This window comes from Rattus norvegicus, chromosome 10 (assembly GCF_021556685.1).
Source record: "Rattus norvegicus strain SHRSP/BbbUtx chromosome 10, alternate assembly SHRSP_T2T, whole genome shotgun sequence".
Taxonomy (NCBI): Eukaryota; Metazoa; Chordata; class Mammalia; order Rodentia; family Muridae; genus Rattus; species Rattus norvegicus.
In genome coordinates this window covers 59760648-59783530 of record NC_141543.1, presented here as the reverse complement: position 1 = coordinate 59783530, position 22883 = coordinate 59760648, and the positions used below count along the sequence as shown (strand labels likewise).

At 50.5% G+C, this 22883-nt stretch overlaps 1 protein-coding gene and 2 pseudogenes across 2 annotated transcripts; 2 read left to right on the top strand and 1 right to left on the bottom strand.

The window, feature by feature from the left end:
* Nucleotides 1-3644: 3644 nt before the first annotated feature.
* On the bottom strand, nt 3645-15524 carry Alox12b (arachidonate 12-lipoxygenase, 12R type). Its single transcript, NM_001039377.1, has 15 exons — nt 15237-15524; nt 14209-14413; nt 10549-10630; nt 10343-10435; nt 10126-10248; nt 9761-9864; nt 9257-9429; nt 8906-9049; nt 7376-7579; nt 7110-7196; nt 6398-6567; nt 5872-5993; nt 4364-4464; nt 3989-4159; nt 3645-3845 (listed from the first exon to the last, which is right to left on the bottom strand). Exons 1-15 carry the CDS (start codon nt 15381-15383, stop codon nt 3666-3668), a joined length of 2106 nt encoding a protein of 701 aa, NP_001034466.1. The 5' UTR covers nt 15384-15524; the 3' UTR covers nt 3645-3665.
* A 900-nt stretch (nt 15525-16424) lies between these two features.
* LOC148002928 (ATP synthase F(0) complex subunit g, mitochondrial pseudogene) lies at nt 16425-16870 on the top strand (annotated as a pseudogene).
* Nucleotides 16871-18777: 1907 nt separating this feature from the next.
* On the top strand, nt 18778-19335 carry Rpl37al1 (ribosomal protein L37A like 1; annotated as a pseudogene). Its single transcript, XR_015632420.1, has one exon. The product of XR_015632420.1 is annotated as a ribosomal protein L37A like 1 (transcript).
* The last annotated feature ends 3548 nt before the right edge of the window (nt 19336-22883 follow it).

Sequence of the window (22883 nt, the reverse complement as noted above, 5' to 3'; positions counted from 1 at the left end):
CATCACTCAGAAGTGCTGGCACCTGAAACAGTCACTTGTCTGCTCTGAATGTGACTTTTGTGACATGTGCCACCCATGTGCTACCCATCTTTACTATGAGGAGGAGCCCTGTCTGCATGCCCAGAGCTGCAGAAGACAGGCTGCCTCTCCTGACTTCTGGCTCTGGCTCCTGCTGGCTGCTCCCTGCTTACCTCTACTACACCATCAACATCAGCATTCAGGAAAGCTGAGGGCTCTCTGGCCTCTACTGTCCATCACTGGAATGGAAGGGCTCCTTAAAGCCAAACACCAGAAGACTGACGGCCTCTGCCTATCCCATCAGCTGATGATCTAGAGGTCCAGGATTTCCCCTACTACTACCACTGGAAGTGTTTGCTGTATAGCCAAGCCAGCATGGATAAGTGAAGCTCCCTGTGGCCTAAGGACTTTGAATGACTCACACTCTGCCACATTTTGTTATTACTAACTCACCCTACCTTTCCACCACCACCATCACCACCACTCTACCCCTGCATAAACCCTTCTCTAAATTCTCAAGCCCTTCCTGCCTCACCTTCTTTTTCCCAGCTGTGGGACCTTGGGTAAGTTTCTTAACTTCTCATGTGACAATGTAGGACATTCAGCTACCTGTCTCATAAATTGTTGTTAAAACTAACTGCAAACACACACACACACACACAACACACACACACACACACACACACACACACACACACACACACCTAACTGCAAAGCCCTGATATCAGACACAGGTGAAGCAGACATCCTTTCTGAGAGTGAACTGTTAGTGTGATTGTTGTTATGGGGTACAGGGTGTGAATGTTCACCCCATACAGCCTCCGCTCCACGGTTGCTCACTTTCCACTGTCTAAGGCTTTCCTGGGGATGCACTACTCACACTAGGTGAGTCCTTAGTCACACGTAGTTCTTGTCTTCACTCTGGACATATGGTCCCCTTTCGGTCCCCACATCCACAGCCTGCCTAAGGACCTCTGTACTCCCTGGTATTATGACAGGGCTACTACTATTCAGAAGACTCACATGGCTCGCGCGTGCATGCGTGTGTGTGCGTGCATGCGTGTGTGTGTGTGTGTGTGTGTGTGTGTGTGTGTGTGTGTGTGTGTATGCTCATGTGTGTTCAGGTGGATATGCCCGTGTACACGCAGCGGTCAAAGGAGAGCACCAGATCCCTCAGAACTGGAGTTAGAGCACGTGTGGGCTCTAACTTGTGACAAGGGTGCTGGATCCAAACTGTAGTCCTCACTGCTCAGCTGGGCAAGCAGACATCACCCCTGAAGCACTTCTCCAAGCTCTCTAGATATTGTTTCATTTAGGTTTTTGCTTTTTCAAACAGATGAATTTACAGACTCCCCCAAGCCTGAATCTTCCTTCCCTTCCAGCTCTCTCTATTTCCATGCTGATAAGTCATTTAAGCACAGAAACTAAAATAAGATAAACCTTGTCAGCCAATCAAAACACGTCTGTAAGCAGAGCACAGCCAATGCAGTGAGCGCTCTGTGGAGCTGACCGGGTTTCCCTCCTTGGCTTGCCTTTCCTCTTTCTCAGGGCAGCTACTTCCAGCCCTCTTCCCTGGGTAGCAGTGATGCCTTCCAGCTGTTACTCAGCATGCTTTGTGAGTGATGCCGTCAACCTCTGTTCCCAACAATGGGAGAGGGGGTAGGGACTCAAAGCTCCAGACCTCCCCTCCCCCCCCCCCCCGCCCCTGCCGCCCGCCCCCGGGAGGTTTTCTAGATTTATTTTATATGTATGTTTTGCTCACGTATATGTCTGTACACCTCATGTGTGCCTAGTGCCTATGGAGTCAGAAGGTGGCATCAGATCCCCTGGAATTGGAGTCCTGCATACGTATGAACCCCTGTGGGTGCTCAAGTGCTGAACCATCTGTCTCTCCAACCCCAGAGTAGTTCTTTGAGGGTTTCTGAGTCTGATCTTAGGTGAAGCATCTACCTCTGGCCAGCCCCCTGCTGTGTGACAGATTTTCCTGGGGAGATGCAACACACACACACACACACACACTGCATCACACTGAAAGAAAGCCCACAACAGACCAGAGTACAAGCATGGGTACCACCAAACTCCAACGTGGTAAAGCAATGAGTTTTATTGGAATTATTTACAGGAGCAGATATAACTAAAAACCATTGTGTTACTAAAGCCCACTCTAGAGGCGTGACAGCTCACAAAAGCTGGGAACCTGGAACACACCGCACAGCCCACGGGCAGCTCAGGTTAGATAGATAGCCCTTTCCTGGCAGCCCCAGTGATCTCTGCTTTGTCCAGGTGGGCGGGCTTACCTGAAAAGCTTCTTTGTATCTTGGTTTCTCTGAGAGTGGCTAACAGAGGTCTTTACTGTTTGTATACTCTTTGGGGCCAGGAGGGACTGGCTGATGGATCTATTGGCCCCTCCTTACTGCTTTCCGTGTACCCAGCTGCCCTGGTCTCATCTGATCTTACCGAATTCAGTTGTTCAGTGGCCAGTGACCGGGTGGTAAACAGCATCACAGAAGGAGGGGACTGAGCACAGCATCAGTGCTCTGTACTGACTAAACTTGGGGTATCAGCTTGACTTCAGTTCCTGGATGGCCAATATTCCTACAGCTACCCCCCTCCTTACCCCCACCCAGCAGCTTCACTTCCTGAGGTCAGTGCCACGTACCAGGTTCTTGTGTTCCAGGTTCCCAGCTTTTGTGAGCTGTCACCCATGCTGGAGTGGGCTTTGGTAATGCAGTGACAGCGAATGGAGGCAAAGCCCAATGTGGGCACGGGAGGGAGTCCTGAGATGACAGGTGAGAGAAGGAAGACGACCAGAGGAACAGTGGTTCACTTGACGAATGCGCTCATCAGGGTGGGCTCCTCCAAGTGACCTAAGGGAGCTTGTGGGGAGGGGGTGCTTAGGGTGATCCGGCTTCCTAGTAGATGGAGCTGAGTCCCGGCTGAGTTTTGATGACTGTAGCTTGGGCAGTTCGGGTTTCTTGTAGGCTGGTGGTCTTTTGTTGGAGTGGTGCTTGGTTTATGTTTCAGATTGGATTCACCTTGGGATCTGGCTTCTCTAGGTAGGCACTGGGTAGACTAGGTAGGCAGGGGGCTGGCCAGAGGTAGATGCTTCACCTAAGATCAGACTCAGAAACCCTCAAAGAACTACTCTGGGGTTGGAGAGACAGATGGTTCAGCACTTGAGCACCCACAGGGGTTCATACGTATGCAGGACTCCAATTCCAGGGGATCTGATGCCACCTTCTGACTCCATAGGAGGGCACTTCAGAAGGACCAGAACTGTAAGTTCAAAGCTAAGATCCAAATCCTAGCCTTTTTCCTCCCTTCTCACCCTCAGCAGTACCTGGGTACCTACACAGACAAGCACTATACTGAGGGGACTCCACAGGAGGGACAGCCTGGCCAAATCTCCAGGGCTGCCTAGCACTGGAACCTGGAAATGGAACCTGGTGCTGCCCTATGCCTACCTTGATGGCAAAGAACAATGTGTCTGCGAATGTGATCACCGATGCCCCCCCCCAAGTCCCCCACCCCTGATCACAACCTGCTGCCCAGTAAACCTCCACATGCTCTCAGACCAGGACAATGTTTGAAGTGATTTTATTGGAAAACAGGAGGCATTGTGTGGCGAGGGAAGGCAGAAGGGTAGACTAGATGGAAATACTGTTCTCAATCAGCACCGGGTCCAGGTAGTAATACGGGAGGTTGAGGCACTTATTGCGCTGGCGGATGTTGTGAGAGATCTGGTTGAGGTTCTGACGAAAAGCCTCCATACTCCTCCGAGGGGCCTCCTCCACAAAATGGATGTCCGGGAAGTGGCCAAGTGGCCGCTGCAGAACAGAGAACCAGATGCTGGGACAAAGACACGCCATCTACCCAATCCTTTCTGCTGCCTCCCACTTCCTGCTCCCTGTTCCCGACGCCCCTCAATCATCCTTGCCGCCCGCCTTCCGATGCCCAAGAGCCCCCGCACCCTGTCATCAGGCTCCCGGCAGAGAGTCCAGAGCACCAAGAGCACAATGCATGTGGTCTTCACGTCTGGCAAAGTGTCCATGAATGTCTGCAAAGTAGTCAGCCCCTTGGACTGCATCGGCGGGTTCCTCATGGATGACGGGAAGTTGGGCATCCAAGAAGTGTATTCCAACTAGAGTGGAGTAGAAGAGGTTTTCTGGATGAGAAAACATTCAGTTCCCACCAACCAAACCTGGGCAATCCTCTCCGAAGGTTGATTTGGACCCCTGCCCCTAAGGCCATGGTTTGGATGGATGGTGCTGGTATCCCTGATGGGCCTGCAGGTGGGCGTGGCCTGTTTGGGAGTCCAGGGGCTGAGACTGGCGAGCACCGGTACCTGGCCTGTGTTGACAGCTGCATGCCTCGCTGAGCAGGTGTACATGACCATCGTGACGTATTCGATCAGCTCAGGTACAGTTCGCAAGCAGGTGGGAAAACCTGAGGGATTGTGGAACAGACCGTGCAGTGTTAGTCCTGGACTATGCCTCCCAGCAGAGGGTGCTCCCCATATCTTGTCAATAGTCCATTTGGCTGCTACGGGTCCCTCAAAGAGCTCTGCCCTCCTGTGGCCAAAAACAAAAAAACAAAACCGATTCCCCAAGCCAGGCAGGACTGAGTTCAGTCACTTCCAGCCTTTAGCTCACCCTGGAATTCTCTGGGTCCTCATGGACCTTATCCTTCCCAAGTCCCTGTCACTCCCTCCTGGATTCCAGAACATCGTCCAAAACTGCCCTGTCCATCTGCGTGGTCTGATATTCTGACCCATAAGTCTGATCCTTTTGCAGAACTCCCAGTGTCCACACTCAGGAACGTTCCAAACTCTTTAACCAGGGCGTGTGGCTTGGTATCTGCCACCAGGAGTCTGCTTCCCTCCAGCCTCAGCTAGCTGCAGCAGGACAGGTCCCCACCTCCTCGGGCTTCTCCACATGCAGCCCATACCCAGAAGCCCAGCCTCCATGTGCCCCTGTGTCAGGAAAGGACACATGCTGACCTCATGGTACACAGCTCTTACTAAATGTCACCCAAGAAGCCCAGTTTCACCCAGACCATGCATCCCAACGCCTTCCACGCATCCACCATTCCAAGCTGAATGAGCTGCCCCTCCAGATCCTCCAGATTCCCTCATCCCTGCCTCAGGCTCCCCTAAACTGCTCTGGTTCTACCATAGTGGAGATGCCTATTAACTCAAACCATCAGCCCAGTCCATGAACATCCTGAGGACAGCACCAGGACCTGTCTTGTTCCCCTTTGCACCCTCGGAAGCTGGCAGCCGCACATCATAGCTGCTTCGCTAAACATTGACCAAGTGTGTGCCTGAGTGTCATGACCTCATGATGCTTCCCACTACTCTCCTGGAGCCTGCCAACCCCCCCCACCCTATCCCTACCTCCCCACCCCTCCCCTCCCCCACCCTCATCCTTACCTCCAAACCCTCCCTCACCCTCACCCTTACCCCCACCCTGGTTCCTTTACAACTCCATGCTATTCTTTCTCATTGAATGTCACAACCCATTCATTTCCCAAGTCCAGAAAGGCTTGTTCCTAGGAAGAAGGACTAGGACCTCCAGGTCTCAGCCGAGGCAGCTGACATAGCACCTGAGCTCAGACAAGATACCAGTGCTCTATTCCCCACTCACCCCCATCCCCACCCCCACTCCCACCCACACTCCCACCCCCACCCCCAGCTGCTGCTCTGTGGCCCAGAGCAGGTCTCTGTGAAGATCCTAGGACAGTGTTTTGGCCTTCTTCAGCCACAGGGAGATAAGTGCAAGCCGGGAAAATCATGGAGGACATGCCTGAGGTGCTCCTTGAGCCCCAGGCTCGTCCGAGCTCCCACACCCGTACCTGAGCTCTCACGCTCCAGGAGACACTCCTTGAATATCTCCTGCACCCAGCACTGCAATTCCGGGTCGCCCTCCACAGCTGCGTCATTCGGGTAATAATAAGTGATGATCTCTGTCACGTACCTGCACAGGAGGTGGAGGCAGTTAGAGTTTCTCCCACAGCCCCCAGGTCACCCTAGCTTTGGCTAGCCTCAGAGCCGCCACCCCAGACCTGTAGTAGCAAGGCCTGTGGAGCAGGTGGAGAGAGTTATGGACGAGGTCAGAACTGCTCAGAGCATTGCCCAGAAAGAGCCAAGGGAGGCCCTAAAGCAGCTCAGAGCCCAGGAGGGGCCTGGGGACCTGTCCGGCAGAGATGGGCTAGAGGCCAAAGCAAGGATAATGGGGTCCCTCAGGCCCAGGAGGCAGATGTATGAACAACCCCAAACCCCAGGTAACCCTCAAGCCCAAGTCCCTAGAAGTCCCCGTACCCCTTCAATACCCCAGGTATCTGTCCACCTGAGTAGCACCTGCAGCTCTTCCCACCTCACCTCTCCATGGCATACCACACCGCCAAGCTGTCGTCACGGAAATAATACCCAGGCAGATCCTGAACCCCGCGCTCCACAAAGTCATTGGGGATGCAGAGGCTTTTGTAGGTGAGCTCAGACAGACCCCGAACCATCACCTGTGCGAAGCCCTCTAGGCCCAGGGACATGGCCTTGAGGGAGAAAGAACTACATAAGCACCTGCCTGAGCCTGCTCCCTAAAGGCAGCATTACCTCAGTCCCTCCAGGATTTACCCTAGACCCAGCCTGCCTGAGGTCCAGGGACCCTTACATTCCGAGCCCTGTCTCTTTCCCCAGATGGCTCCAATTCAAATACTACCCACTGCCCCACTCCCAGAATCCTGTATTTTGTTTTTAAAGATTTTTGCTCTCTCTATGTGTGTGTATGTGTGTGTGTGTGTGTGTGTGTGTGTGTGTGTGTGTGTGTGCACGTGCACACACATGAACTGTCACTCTCTTCAGACATACCAGAAGAGGGCATCAGATCCCATTTACAGGGTGGTTGTGAGCCACCACATGGTTGCTGGGAATTGAACTCAGGACCTCTGGGAGAGCAGCCAGTGCTCTTAACCACCATTCTCCATGTCTCCGTTTCTCCAGCCCCCCACTCCCAAGTGAAAGTTCTGCTTTAAGACTAATCACAAAGACCAGAGGAAAACAACTACGTTGTTGGGGTCAGGGGCAAGAGTCTTACCCTGGCAGAGAGACCCCCTTTGTTGAGAAGGAGGGCCCGCCCAATGCTGTTGATCTGGACGTTGTAGCGAGTGTGAGGAATGAGGAGCTGGGCAGGAAGGTAAGGAGGACAATGAGGAGTGCTAAAATTGCTTCCACTCCTGCACATCAGATACCCTCACTTTGGGAAGTCTCTGGGGATCTCCAGATGCCTCCCAGAGCTCACTGAACCCTCTCCCTCCCCTTGGGGTGGAAGCTTTCAGGACCCTCTTCCTGCTAAACCTTTACCTTATACAGGGGGTGGCACATGGGCAGGTTCCTCAGGAGGGCCAAGCAGAAAGCTTCCCCGATGAGGTGACTCTCCAGTAAGTGGGCAACGGCCTCGTGGCTGTAGAACTCAGCGTAGCGTACCCATGTTTTAGCCAACAGCCAGTCCCACTCAGAATCATTAGGCAGGAAGATGGGACAATCAGGCCCAGGAGTCTGGCTGAGCTAGAGGTGGGGAAAGCAGGAGGGTTGGTGAGAGAAGGAACCTGGCAGGATCCTCCCCTGAAGAAGAGTTCTGTACTCCGGTCCTTCTGTCTTTGAGCATCTCAGGGTCCTTCTCTCCCCACGGTTGCTCTTGTGCCCTGTGTCTGAAGCAAATTCTCTCCCCAGCAGCTCCCTCTTTCTCTAAGAAGGCAGGTGGGTCTCTGAATTTGAGGCCAGCCTGGTCTAAAGAACAGCCAGGGTGACGGAGAAACCCTGTCTCAAAAACTGAAGGAGGACGAGGAAGGGCGAGAAGGAGAAAGAGGAGGAAGAAGAAGCAGCAGGCAACTCTGGCCGGCGTGGTGACGCACACCCTGAGTTCCAGCGCTCTGCAGGCAGAGGAAGATGGCTCTCTATATGGTCCAAGACAGCCTAGTCTACACAGCGAGCTCTAGGCCAGCTGGGACAAGATTGTAAGCTCCTGGCTGAAGAAAGGAAGAGGGGGAGGAAAGAAGAACAGATGGGGAGAAGGAAGAAAAGAAAAAGAGGAAGAGGAAGAAAAGGAGAAAAGATCCAGGGAGGGAATGCAGTAACAGCAGGGGGATGGGGCTGGCTCAGAAACTCCCTCTTCTAATAATTCTGCCTACCACAACCTTCATAGCCACCAGATCAGGCACTGTACAAGGGCAAGGTTGCCCAGCTCCTGGACTTTGGAGGGAGGGGAAGCTATCATTGAAATCTAACCTACATGTTCCACTTATCAGGGCTTGGCTGATAGCTCCAGAGAAGAACCTTTTCCTAGTTTATAAATGATCCTGTGTGGATCCATGAGGAAGGAACTCCTCAGTTTCTCCCGTCAGACCAGACTACTCGGAAGCTACTGAGTCTGAATCCCGCAGTGCTGCACAGAGGTTGCTCTGCAGGAGAATGGATGGGCGCCATCAACAAGGCAAGCTCCAATCTCCCAGCCCAGAGACATCTGGTCATCTCTGCACCGTCACAGCACGCACATTGTACACCTAGGGACCACAGTGAGTGTACCACAGGGCACTCATTCATATTTAAGCACAAAGTATAATGGTGTAAAAGATGGGTTCTCATCCCAGGTTCCACGTGGCCACACACGGATCGGTTTATGCGTACACATGGGCACATTCTCAGATGCACACACAAGGTTGTACACAGGCCTTTACACACGCATACACACTGACATGTACATATAGTTGCCCATATATGCGCAAGTACAGGGCTTACACAGTTGTAAACCTGCACAGAGGGATATGTGTGCATACGGGGTCAGCACTGGCCTCATGCTCACACAGTAGCTCCACCCAGACCTTCCCTTCCTACCTGAATGGCAATAGGCATCATGTTACCATCGGGACCAAAGTGCAGCAAGCAGATCGGGGCACAGTGATGCTGCTTCTGACCATTGAGCTCCACCGTGGGGATGCCATCCAAGATGCGGTAGTCTGCCAGGTAGATATTCCCCTTCTGGAGGGGAATCACAATGGGCAAGCAGGTAGTCACTAAAATAGGGCACCTACCCGCCAGGCCTTAGGTGCAGAGGGCGCTGATCCCAAGGCCCAGTGGCTGAAAAGGTTATAGAAATGAGAGATGTGGGTGTAAGTGTGACTCAATGGACCTTGTCGACGGAGAGGCATGGAGATGATGCCCAGGGCAAGCCAGACAGGGCCTCACCTCCAGCTCTGCCTGCAGGCATGTTCCTTCACCCAGGAATGGGGCCACCATTTCATCTGTAACTGGGAACTTGTCTGGGATCTGCATGCATCTTCGGATATGGCCTGGGTTGATGCCGTTGAGGTACTGGTACCCAAAGAAGCTATCTTCAGTCCAGTGCTCGGCCACATACTCTGGGAGAATAGCGTAGAATGTCACAGTGAAACCCAGCAGCACACCCCACCTCCCCACCAGGGATGGAGAAACATCAAAAAGACAACAGTGGCCAGAGAGATGACCCTGGAAGGAGCATGAAGCCCCCAGCTTTGCGTCGAATGTCCAGAGGGACACGGGATGACTATTTTCAAGAAGCCTCAAAAGGGTATGCCCACCATTCTCAAATGGCCCTTCAGTTGCTCCCACTTGAGCCCACTGATCCATCCCATGAGAGGCCTCTTGCCCCAGAGACCACCTGGCTGCTTCGTGGGGTTTTTTTGGGGGGAGGGGGGATGAGCCACCCCATACCAGAGACGACAGTCTTGGTAGCAGGGAAAATGTTCTTAATGTCCTTTAGTCTCTTCCAAGAGCGTTTGCGATCCACCAGGCCACGAAGCTTGAAGGCCAGTGCCCTAAGAGGTGAAATGCAAGGAGTAACAGGTCAAAAGGAAACTAGTTACACAGGAAAAATGACAGGGCCACCTACTCACCGGGGTCTCTGGGTCCTGGGGGCTCTAAACCCCGTGTTTTGTCTCTAGTTCTGTGCCTGTCTAGTTTCAGGTTCTCTACTCTGTTTTCCCATCTTCCCCAGCCTTTCTGACCTGGAGCTGTTATTCTGAGGGTGGGTGGGGAGGGAGGGCGTCTCTGCAGGTGCCCTCTCTCTTAGCACTCACATGGGCCCTAGGCGGTAGAAGAAGGAGGCTGTCTTGACGAAGGAGAAACGAAGATTTAAGTTTAAGAACCTGGTGGCCTTAATGTTGATGAGAATTGGGAATCCTGGAATATAACCATTCCACCTGTGGGAAGAGAACAGGGCTTGAGCTTGTCTAGGGGGGCAGGCACTGGCCTTGTGGAAGGGAGGATGTGGGTAGGCCAGCTTCCGGTCCTTACTCAGGCCGGTTGGGGTTGCGGCACCGTCTGGGAGGAGGATGGTAACTGGGGATGTCCACATAGTTGGGAAGGCCGGGAACAAAGACCCTCCAGCTGCAAAGAGAAACCAAGTTCGTGGCCCTGACATAGAGGCACCACTCCACCCACAACCCCTGGACCTCCCATGGCCTCCTCAGGACTCCAGACCCTTCCACCCTCCCACTCACTGGTAGAAGTCTTTCTTGGCTCTGATCTCTTCTTGTCTGTGTTCCAAAAGGATGGGAAGTGTGTCATCTGCTGTTGTCTTTCCTGTCGTGAGGCAAGGGGAGATGCTCAAGTGCTGTCCCTCTCCCCTGCCCACCCCTGTTGGCTTCAGAGAGAAGTTCACTTCCACAAACCACCCCCCACCACCCCATCCCCCCACCCCCACCCTGCCAGCTAACAGGAAGGGGGAGCTAAGATGGGGAAGGCCCCCTTCAAGAGAGGGAGGCTATATCTCACTGCTACAATTTCCCCCATACTCCAGCTATAGCCTTCATGTTTCCCATGGCCTCTTTGAGACCATGGTAACTAATAGTTCTGGAGATTTCACTAGTTACAGGGCACTTTCCAACACACTGTATTTATATTAATAATTTCAGGTAAACAAGAGCAACCTAATGCAAGAGATGAATAACCCCTCTCCACAAATCCAAACTACGAAAGTCTGTAGAAATCAAGTTTGTGTTAGGCCAACCTCATTGTCTGGGTTATCAATTTACCTAAGCTACATATATGATTTGCCTGTGACAGGATTTCCGTATGTATTCCAAGCTGACCTTGGACTCATGATCTGGCCTCAGCAGGTGCTGAGCTTGAGGCTTGTGCCACTGCGCCTGGCTACACACAGTCTGCATTGAACTCACCTGGCATACATACTATAGTTTTCACTACAAATAGTAATATATGTGATTAGGAATTCCCCGATGACAGAAGCTTCCTATAAACGTACGTGTGTGTGTGTGTCTGTGTGTGTGTGTGTGTGTGTGTGTGTGTGTGATATTTCTAATCTAAAAATCCAAAAATGTTTCAAAATCTAAAACTTTTTGTCTGCTAATAAAATGGCAGTAAAATGGCGTGGAAAATTCCACACCATGTCCTCATGTCATGGTAAAAAATGCTGGTACACTGAAATGCCATATAAATACCTTCAGCCCAAGGGTAACAGGTACAAAGAAAACATAAAGATTAATGAGGTTTAGACTTTTAGTCTCATCTCCGAGATAGCAAACATATGCAAACATTTTAAAAATCCAAAACACTTTTGACCCAATGACTTCAGATAAGGAATGTCCAACCTGCAGATATAAATATAAATATTTTTTTAATGTGTGCATCTGGGGCCAAAGAGAGGTCTCACTAGTTAAATGCACTTGCTGCTCTTGCAGAGGACCCAGGTTTGGTTCCCAACATTCGAGATCCCTTCTTCTGGCCTATTTGGGTATTGGGCATGCATGAGCATTACATGCAAGAAAAGCGTTCATACACATCAGACAAAAATAAATAAATAAATATTTCAAGAGAAAAACATGTGTCTATTATACACATATTTGTACATATATGTGCATACCCACACATGAGCCTATGCATGTCTGCTATGTAGTGGGTTCTGTTGTGCATTCATTTTACAGACAAAGGCGCCAAAACTTAGAAGAATATAGAAAGGTGCCAAGATGCCCAGGAAATAGATGACTGCGTGGATTGGATGGAGATGGAGATGGGACTCCAGCCCTGCCTTTCTCCAGCCTCCTGGCTGACTGCCCAGGCTGTGTGTCATCAGTACAGCACCACTGCTTCTCTCAGGGCCCTCTCTCTGCTCTCCTCCCCTTTCTTCCATATGCCCCAGCTCCTTCTGTTGCACTCTGGGAATGCTGGTGCCCCCTGGAGTTGTGCAACCTAGATCCCCAACTTGGCTCCATCCACAGGGCGGGGGCCTCACTCCTTCGAGGGCCCAGCAGATGACTCAGGTCTCCCTGCCCTGGTGTTGCGTGGCAGTCACCCCACCCAACCCCATTCTTGCCCAGCCAGCTGGTATCACCTGCCTGTCCCCTGCCCGTCCCCTTCCATGCCACACAGACCTATCACCATGGGAAGGTACTCTGCGTCCCCAGTGACTCCCATAATGAATGACAATCTCACCCTCCCCTAGACCAACCTCCCAGGCTCAGCCTCTCCTTTCCCTTGACTTAAGGCCCTATTCCCTCCTCTGAGGAGGATATTCTAGCACAGGCAAATGAATGGGTAGTCTTCTCGGAAAGGATGGGGCTTAGACACACGCATCCTCAGTTATGTCCCTTCCCACATAGAGACAAGCCTGCAGAAGCTCAAGGGGTATAAGAGGAGACATGCATCTTGTGGCCCTGCCACAGCCACCCTTAGGAAGCTCACTCAAGTGGTCAGATGAAGGCTTATGGCAGAGGTGGATGTGTGCAGCAAAGGCATTCAGGTCCTATCCTTCTCCCTCAGGAGCAACCACACAGCCCCAAAGGCCAGGCAGCTTTGCTATGCTACCAGGTCCCACATCCCCTGGAGAAGCCTGGATGCCTGCATGAATAACAAGGTCTCCAGTGGGAGCCAGGGAACCCTTGCTGGGTAGAAAAGCCTATTGAGATTAGCAGTGAATCCTGTTAGGAAACCAAGGTATCCCACTGGGGTTGCAGAGTCCTCTGAAGCACATAATGGCCCATTAGCATATGTGTGTGTGCACAATATATATGTATACATTATATAGTATATAGAATATACTACATATATATTAATATACATATTCTTATGTATTCTTGGTGGTTTCCTAGCTGAACATTAATATATGCACATATATTATGTATATGTGTGCATATGTGTGTATAATATATGTGTATATATTATATAGTATATATACTATACTATTATACAATATACTAGTATATATATGTACATATATATACACCTAATATATATGTATTCTTAGTGGTTTTCTAGCTGAACATTATATATAAAACATATCTATATATGTATGTAAATGTATGTGTGTATGTAAAATGTTTAGCTAGGAAACTACTAAAAATATAGCTCAATTGTAAAGTTCTCATCTACCATGCATAAGGCTCTGTGCTCAAATCCTTAGTACCACCAAAAAAAAGAAAGACAGACAGACAGACAGACAGAAAGGCCAATGAGATTGGTTGCTTGGATATGGGTCCTTTCTGCCAAGCCAGATGGCTGAGTTTGATCACCAAGATTCCCATGGTAGAGAGAGCCAACCCCTACAAATTGTCCTTTGACCTACACTGTCATATACAAGGCTTGGCATGGTAGTACACATCTTTAATCCCAGCACTTAGGAGGCAGAGGCAGAAAGATCTCTATGAGATCCTCAGTCGAAATAGTGAGCTCTGGGACTATAGAGAGAGGCCCTTTCTCAAGCAAACAATAAAATCATATACAAGGGCTTAGTGACCTGGTGCTAAGAAACTAGGCTTCTAAATAGAACACTGATCCGGCTGGAACAAGGGAGCATGTTACTACAGAAACGGAATCCTGCTCCAGAAAGTCTCAGAGATCCTTGTAGCACACCAGGCATCCAATAGGAATCAAGAAAGAGTGGAGCAGGAAGGGGAAGAGTGAGCCGGGAACAGTCTCTGCATGTTGCTGATCGCGCTCATGCCTCGTGCACTTGGGTTCCTCTAGTGTGTAGCCCCAAGCTGAGCCCAGAGCAGCAATGGGGACTGGGGCTGGTCATGGCGAAGGTCTCTGGACTTCCTAATGTCTGATTGGCTTGGTAGGAACCTGGAGTAGCCACTCTGGAGTAGCTGGGCAAGAGGAGTTAAGGAAACTTGCTGCATAGGATAAGGTTGGCACTGGCTCACCTGTGGCCTCCCGGAGTGACAGGGTCTCATAGCCATCCATCCACTGGTAAGCTGGGAAGTGGTAGACACGACAGTTGGGAGCGCAGATCTGCACATAGTTGCAGTACCAGGGGTCCTTGGGTAAGAAGGAATGAGGCTCCTTGTGCAGACGGATGATGATGAGCTCCCCCAGGTCCTGCTGGCACTGCACTGTGTAGTCATCCACCTGCACAGAACATGGGGACTGAGGAGTGCACAGAGCAAGGATAATGAGAGGACACAGATGTGAACCCTCTGACTTGGCTGTCCTCTGCTGGGTCCACCTACCCAGGACAGGAAAGGACCCAACCTTATCCATCCTTCCCAGGTCGTAAGGTCCCGGCCCCCGTCACTCGAGGCTGCAAGAACTATTTAGAATCTTTGGAACCTGTGTACAAAAGAGTCAACGCCCAGGACTTCCTAGCATCCTACAGTCCTGGAGTGGAAAGCAGAGTCTCCCCCGTCCCGCCCAGGCCCGTCTCCCACTTCTCAAGGAAGATGTAGGAATTCAGAAGTGGCCACACAGATGGAGGAGCCTATCCAGGTCACATAGGAACAGAAGGCCATCAAAATCACAGAGTGGCTTCCATCAGGGCAAAGCAGGTCCCCACTGGCCAGGCTGGTCTGATGCCATTTGAAGTCACAGAGAATCCAATGCAAATCGCAGCCAGTTGTGATGCAACTTGGCGGAGGAAGCGTGAGTAAGGATGGGAGAGAGGAGATGGAAAGGGACCTTAAGGTGTGGAGGAGAACTGAGAGAGGTGGATGAGCTCAGAGAGAAGGGGGAAGAAAAAGAAGGGAGAAGAATATATTGGTTGGAAAGTATGAGAGAAAAGAGAGCAGAGGATGAATGGAGAGTAGGGGGAGAGCTAGGGAGCCACTTGGGAGCCACAGCGTCACAGCTGTCCTTGGTTCTCCAGTCCCCTGGTCCAGCTCTGGCTACCTCCGGGATACCTCCATCCACCCCAAGCCTCCATCCATCCTGGTGACACACATGAGCGCACACTTACGGCCCCTGTGGCAAAGTCTCTCCCAAAGTGGTTCAACCGCTGCTTATGGCTCTCTCCTTGGGTGCCCACGATGGTCAGGGAAATTGAGTCCAGCGTCCCCGAAAAGAAGTCAGTGCCCGTGGCCACCTTGACTTTGTAGGTGGCCATGGCCGCTCTTCAGGAGGCAAGAGAGGGCTCAATCCCGGACACTATGGTTAGGGCCACGCAGTTAGAAACGAGTTAGGGAATGGAAGCCAGACAGCGAAGAGTGATGAAGCAGTCAGCGATGGAGCAGTCAGTGATGGAGCAGTCAGCGGGAACCACTGTCCTGCGAATGCCTCTGGAGCTGCGAGCAGCTGCTGCCCTTGGCGGGCGGGATGTGAGCCAGGCAGGTGAGGCGGGGCCGGACCAGTGGCCGGTGAGCAGGCGACTGAGCTTGAGACCTATAGGAGCTGATGGGGAGGAACCGCAGGCAGGGCGCTGGGTCTGCCTCTGAGAGGGCGGATGAAAGATGCTGCGGCTGAAGCAGCCTTCAGGGTGTGGGAGCTGTCCAGACTGAGCCAGGGCCCCCGGGAAGTTGGGGGAGGGGGCGGGGCAGTGCCTTCAGATCTTTATCAAACTAATAATCGCTTCTCTCCCGTTCGCCCCCATTGGCTGCAGCGACAGGTACCCATGCTGAACTTGGCCAAAATCAGAAGTGACCTGCTTTGGAAGGCATGGGGAGTGTGATACAGATATGCTGCACAGTTTCCGTCTGCTATTTAGCGTTAGAACCCAGGACCTGCATACACATTGGGAAGAATGTTGAAGCTGGGGAGTGAGGGAGGACTAAAGATCACAAGGGATTAGAGATGCCCTACAGAGCTCCAGGGTAGAAAGGTTTGGAGCTGGAAGTGGGTCCTTCCTAGTCAGTATTTACTTAGGATTAGTGAATTAGTGTTTAGTGAATACACAGAGGACAGTTGAGTGAAAAGTTGAGGCAGGAGAATAAGACTAAAGAACTGGGAGTGCAGTTAATTGGCAGAGAACTTGCAGAGAGTGTGAGAGACCCTGGGTTCAATCCTCAAACCCTCAGAAGGAACCAGGCTAGAGTCAGGCATGGTGGTCCATACCTCAAATTCCAGCTACTTGGGTGGCTGAGACAAGAGCCTCTCTCTAATGCCTGAGCTACAAAGGAAGATCATCATCTCACAAAAAGAAAGAAAGGAAGGGACGGGGGTGACATTCAGCCAGTGGTTCGGGGAGACAAACCTTCCACCTTAGACCATGGCCAAGCTCATCCATAACTTCGTGGAGAAGGCACCGTCGATGGTGGCCGCTGCCGTGACTTACTCAAAGCCGAGATTGGTCACATTTTGGCACTACGCCAAGGTTGAGCTGGTTCCCCCAACCACTGGTGAAATCCCTACAGCTATTCAGAGCATGAAAAAAAAATAATTCACAGTGCTAAAGCTGGTAGCTTCAAACACCTTCCAGTTCAGGAAGCCAGGCTGCATGGTTTGGTGGCCACTGAGGTGTGGATGTGGTTTATATTGGAGAGATCATAGGCAAATATGGCGTTGTTGGCTATGGTGTTTGAAGACCAATCTTTAACTTCTGACTTGAGTTCTTATCTTGGACCATGTGTAATGAGACTGCTATCTGAATAAAATGCTAGCTGTGGAAAAAAAAAAAGAAAGAAAGAAAGAAAGGAAGGAAGGAAGAAAATTAAAATTGAAAAAAGAACTTTGCCTTAGATGTGTGGGTGTCTATGTGTGAGTACTTGGGCATGTGGGTGCTGGGAATTGAACCCCAGTCCACTGGAAAAGCAGCAGTTCTCTTAACTGCTGAGCTGTATCAGTCTCCAAATTAAGGTACTTTACAGATAAATGCCTAGAGATTATAGGGAGTGAAAGATACTGTACTCATTCAGACATGAGGTGCTTTCTTATCCCATGGATCTGAAGTCTCAGAACGGACTAAACTTGGCACCTCTTATACGGTTCAGACCAGTGAGTCCTTTTGGAATGGGGAAACCATGTAGGCAGTTAGAATGTCCTCACTGCTGATTGGCTCATCTATAGGGCACTTGACATATTTTACTGTATCTATGCTGTTCTTCAGTTTTGTAAAGAACATACTCTTACCAAGGAACTCTAAATAGAACAGAAATAATACGCTGGTCATGATGACTCATGCCTTTAAGTCCAGCACTCTGGAGGCACAGGTAGGTGAACCTCTGTGAGTTCAAAGCCAGCCTGGTCTACATAGCAAATTGCAGGTCATCCAGGACTAGATAGTGAGATGCTGTCAGAAAACCAAAAAACAAAAACCAGAAACAACAACAAAATCACCAGAATAGAAGGAAGGAGAAGGGAGCCAGCAATGGTCCCGTGGGTCAGTGTACTTCCCTATGAATCTAGTGACCTGATCTGAATTTAGGTCCCTAGGCCCACACGGTCCAAGGAAAGAACTGACTTGCGAAAGTTGACCTCTGACCCCATCCATGAACTCTGGCACATACTCTCACATATATGTTCATACACACACATCAAATAAATATCTTTTTAAAAAAGGAATAAAGTTAGAAAGAACTGGAATGACGGTTAGGATCGAATGAGGTCTTAGTTGATCAGAAACCTAGCCTCCTCTTATCTATCTCCTCAGAGCCCACTCTTCCAAGCCTCTCAGACTCCTGGGGACTTAATGACCTTGAGACTTACTGACCACCGCGATGAGGACAAACAAGCTTATTTATTCAATATGATTTTGGATATTAAATAATCTGGAGAAAATAAATCTGAAGTAGGAGGATATTGAGGCCAGGGGACCAGGACTAGTTTCTGACTTTAAAAAAACAAAACTAAAACTCTAGCAGAGGGAAGAACTAGGGACAGACGGCACATTGAGGTACGGAGCAGGGGTGGGAGCTGACAGGAGGAATGGTGATGGGAGATCTGACTTCTGCTCCCACCAGGTAGTGTCTGAGACCCAGGGAGAGTGAGGAGAGAGTCACGGCAGCATCTTCTGGAACTGCCCTCTTCCGGTCCACCTCCCAGGGCAGCTCAACCAGGAAGTACCAGCTCTGGTTTCCTCCCCGGTGTCACCCTCCTGTCACCATCAAGGAAAGGTTGCACAGTGACCATGCCAACTCAGGGACAAAGAGTCAGATCCTGAGACAGAGAGAAGGTAACCGGTAGTTCCGGGTTGGAAGAGGGAAGGGATTGTGACTGCCATTCAGGTCCAGTTTGGAAACAGGAATGTGGTTGGGGCTAGGAACTGAAATGACTTTTTCATGACTCAAATCTGCTTAGGTCACCGGGTGCTGCCCACCGTGCCCCATCAGGCCTGACAGCATCTCTCCCTTGCCTTTGGGATGATACCACGTAGCATGCATTTTCTTCATTCACCAGCTCCTGTTGCGCGCGCAGCTCTGTATCCGGCTTGGAGAACATAGTGTAACCAAAACAAACTGTGCACCCATGGAGCTAACATTCTAATGAGGGAGCTAAATAACATTACATAACTGCCAAAGAAATTAAATAACATCAAGTGGCAGTAAATGTTGAAGGGGGAAACATAAACCGGGGAGGGGGGCTTGGGCTTCGGTTCCAGCGACGTGGTTAAACGCACCAAGAAAGTCGGGATCATCGGGAAATACGGGGACCCTGCTATGTTGCCTCCCTTTGGAAAATGGTGAAGAAAATTGAAATCAGCCAGCATGCCAAGTACACTTGCTCCTTCTGTGGCAAGACCAAGATGAAGAGACGAGCCGTTGGCATCTGGCACTGTGGTTCTTGCGTGAAAACAGCAGCCGATGGGGCCTGGACCCACAATACCACTTCTGCAGTCACAGCGAAGTCTGCCATCAGAAGACTGAAGGAACCAGTAGACCAGCCCTTCCTACGGTCTGAGACCTGCCTGGCCTGCAATAAATGGGTTAAGATACAGAAGGAAAAAAAAAATGGGGAGGGGACCTGATGCAGCACAGAGTCATACAGAGGAGTCAGAAGCAATTACAGTGCTTGCCTACTAGGTTCAAGCCCTGGATTTAATCCCCGCACTGGAAAAGAAAAAGAAAAGGAAAATAAACTGGGGCTTTTGTAAGGGGGGCTCGGTTTAATCACAAATGGCTCTTGGCAGTACCCTCAGCATTGCCTCATATCCATTTGATTACGTAGCCTGTAACTTATTCGGTTTGCTTTTCTCCTTGTCTCCTGCCATGTTACCTGACGCCAAGGAGACTCTTGAAATATGAGTCTTTGTATTTTTTTTAAGATCTGTTTTATTTTAAACAGGAACAGGTAGTTATGAGACATCTGACATGGTTGCTGGGACTCCAACCCAAGCACTCAGGAAGAACAGTTCTTGCTCTTAAACACTGAGCTGTCTTTCCAGCCCCAAAACGTGATCGGGTGGATTAACAATGAGATAATGGCCCCTGGATGGTGGTGGCACACGCCTTTAATTCCAGCACTAGGAGGCAGAGGCAGGTGGATCTCTGAGTCTAAGGCCAGCCTGGTCTACAGAACAAGTTCCAGAATAGCCAGAGATACACGGTGAAACCCTGTCTTGAACAACAAAAAAAAACAGAAGGGGAGGAGGAGAAGGACAACAGAGCTGGGGGGTGGATGAATCACAGAGAAAAGCTGGGTCAAACTACGTTCTGGAGGAGCCATGGAGGCAAGGAATGGGTTAAGGAGAAGGATGAAGAGGAGCAAACTGAGGATGAAGGTCCTAGACCAACTTCTGGGTGGCTGGCAGGCTGTTTCGTCCCCCTAGGCACAACGCCATCCTAGGCTGAGGACAGGAGCTGTTCAGCCGGTCAGGCCCGCCCTCCTGGGCTGTGTTTCAGCCACCCTCATGACTCTGTGGATGCTCAGAACCTGAATATGCAAATGTTCACCTCACCAATAATCCATGCAAACTTTCCTAGCCACTCCCCAACCCTGGAGACTGTGCCTCCAGGGGGCTGCTAAATGAGGGTGCTGCTGGCAGGGATAAATTGAGACTCAAGGACTTGGGAAACGTCATCCCAGGTTCCTTGGGGGATTCCAAATCATAGGACACTGAGGATAAGAGGCCCAACTATAACCTAATCCAGTAGTAAGATGGGTAGGTGGGAATGAGGAGGTAGGGGGTCCTGGGGATCCTGGAGGACTGGGTAGGAGAAGCTTGGGAGAGAGACAGAATGTGACTGAGGTATAAAAGAAGATGCGTGGCCTTGCATAGAAAGATTATTTCTACCCCTGAAAAGCTGTCTCCAATTATGACCCAGTAGCAACAAGTCGAGAGAGAGAGAGAGAGAGAGAGAGAGAGAGAGAGAGAGAGAGAAGCACACACCTTTAATCTCAGCTCTCAGAAGGCAGAGGCAGGTGGATCTCTAAATCCAAGGCCAGCCTGGTCTAGCCTGGTCTACAGAGTAGAGTGAGTTCCAGGACAAGCAGGGCTACACAGAGACAACCCATCTTAAAAAAAAAAAAAATTAAAAAGTAGAAAAAAATCCCTCTAAGCCTAAGTCAACCCATTTACCCTCAAAGCTGGAGTGACCCCTCTGGCTTTGATCCAGCTTCAAGTCTCAGGTGAAATTTATGTTCCTCAGGAGAAAAAAAAAATAGCCCAGATGTAGTAAAATACGTGAGTGTGGCCAGGAACGTGGGGCCAGGACTGAAGCTCAGTCTTGGACGGGATCAGGCATACGGATACGAACAGGCACTCCCCATTTGTGACCCAAACTTGGATGCATAACTCTAGGTAGGTGCTCACAGAAGAACTGGTTCTCCTGGACCAGGGGTGGGACCAGCAAATGTGAGAGGCCCTGGAATAGATGTGAATTTGCAGGGGTGGCTCCTGACACCCACCTACACTAGAAGCTAGGTCTTCACTGTTGGGGCACCCCCACACACACCTTGCCCCACCCCAAGCCTGAAAGGCTGGTAACAACCCCTGGGGCCCCACTCCTCTGGAACAAAGAGGACAAAATCAAATCATACCTGTCTCTTGCTTAAAAAGCATCACCCTTCTAACCATAGACGGGGACCTGTGTGACCCAACATCTCGTTATAGCCACTTTGGCTTCCATTCTGTCTCTGGAACATGTGCCCTTGATTTGTAACACTTCCCTCCAAACTGTTTTCAGGGTAGTGTGTTTGTTTGCTGTTTGTTTGTTGTTGGTTGGTTGGTTGGTTTCATTGTTTGTTTTTGTCTTGCCATCTGGGTCTCGTCTCAGTTTCCCCACTTCCTTGGCAGACCTTCGCCAGCCACCATACACAAGTCCTCCCCTCCGGTCACACCGGCGTGTGCTGCCTGGTTTGTGTCTGACTACATTTGCCACCACCTGAAAGTACTCCTCTGTTGACGTGATGTTTGTCCATCTCTCCACTAACTGCAGGCAGCCTGGGGAATTCTCGGTTGCTTCCCTGAAGTTTCGAGCAAAGGTAGGGAGACAGAGTCATGAGTCAAGCAGGTCCTAAAACACCAGCTCAGGGAGGGACTTTCCAGGGCTTCTTCCCATTTCTCTGACAGATTTGGACCTCTGTGGTGGGGAAACTTGCTCAAGGCTGGCAGAGAAGAGACTGGCATGTGTCTTACTGTGACAGTTAGCCTTCTCACTGATGGGAAATCCAGCCTGCGTGCTAGAACAGCCCCATTAGACAGAGGTGCAGAGAAAGGCTGAGCCTCTTCTACATCTCCCCTTCGGACGTGCTGAGTCAGGGAAGAAGTCCTCCATGCCACCAGGTGTGTCTTCTCAATAAATCTCCTCCAAAGCCAGCTCTCCGAGAAACCAGATTCCAGCATCCACCCTAGTCCCTCCCTCTCCTGCTCAGGGGCACTTCTCAGGGCGGGTAGGCCTGCTGCTGGAAGCTTGGTGCTGCACAAGCCTGTGCAGTGGCCTGAAAAAGGTCAGGGATAAAGGGGTCTCTATTTTCCTCCCATCATAGCCCAGCTGGCCACAAGAGGGCACCCCTAGCATTTCTTAGTGCTAAAGCAAAACACGTTTTTAGCAAAATCCCTGGGCTCTTCAGACAGAATATCCCCCACACCTCTGAATACGCAGTAGTGTGGAGATTCCACTCTCCAGAATCAGGAAAAAACAATCCAGTCTTTGCCACAGTTTGTATGCATCAACACACACACACATGCATGTACATACACACACCATACATACATATACACACACCACACACACATACACACACACCATACATGCATATACATACACACATACACACACACATATACAAACACATATACCATATACACACACAACTCACACACCAAACACACTACACATAAACACAATTCACACACATACAGCACACAGATATATACACACATAAACACACAACACATACACCATACACACCATACACCCACAACACACACACACACACACACACACACACACTTCAATGAAGACAAGGGGTTTGTTTAAATTCAGAGATTCTGGGACTATAAGAAGATGGGGAAAGGAACAGGCAGTGCATTTTCCTGGCTCTGTGAGACACTCCTTATTTGAACATTTCAATGCAGCTGAAGGAAGCTGGCAACGGTCTGAGATGAAGTCAAGAGAGGCTGTGCAGCCTACTAAAGCCCTGGACCATAGGGGACACAGAGTTGACACTAATTATTCTGACTCTAAAGTTGATTCCCCTGTCACCAGAGGAGGGTTTGGTCAGGCACAGAATG

Bases quoted from the DNA above. Each gene is read 5' to 3' on its own strand.
- Alox12b (NM_001039377.1), bottom strand. From the start codon at position 15,383: ATGGCCACCTACAAAGTCAAGGTGGCCACGGGCACTGACTTCTTTTCG. The intron at 10,631-14,208 runs GTGAGCCAGTGC...GCCTCACGACAG, and splicing joins GTCACTCCGGGAGGCCACAG to GAAAGACAACAGCAGATGAC. The intron at 10,436-10,548 runs GTGAGTGGGAGG...TTCTCTTTGCAG, and splicing joins GCCAAGAAAGACTTCTACCA to CTGGAGGGTCTTTGTTCCCG.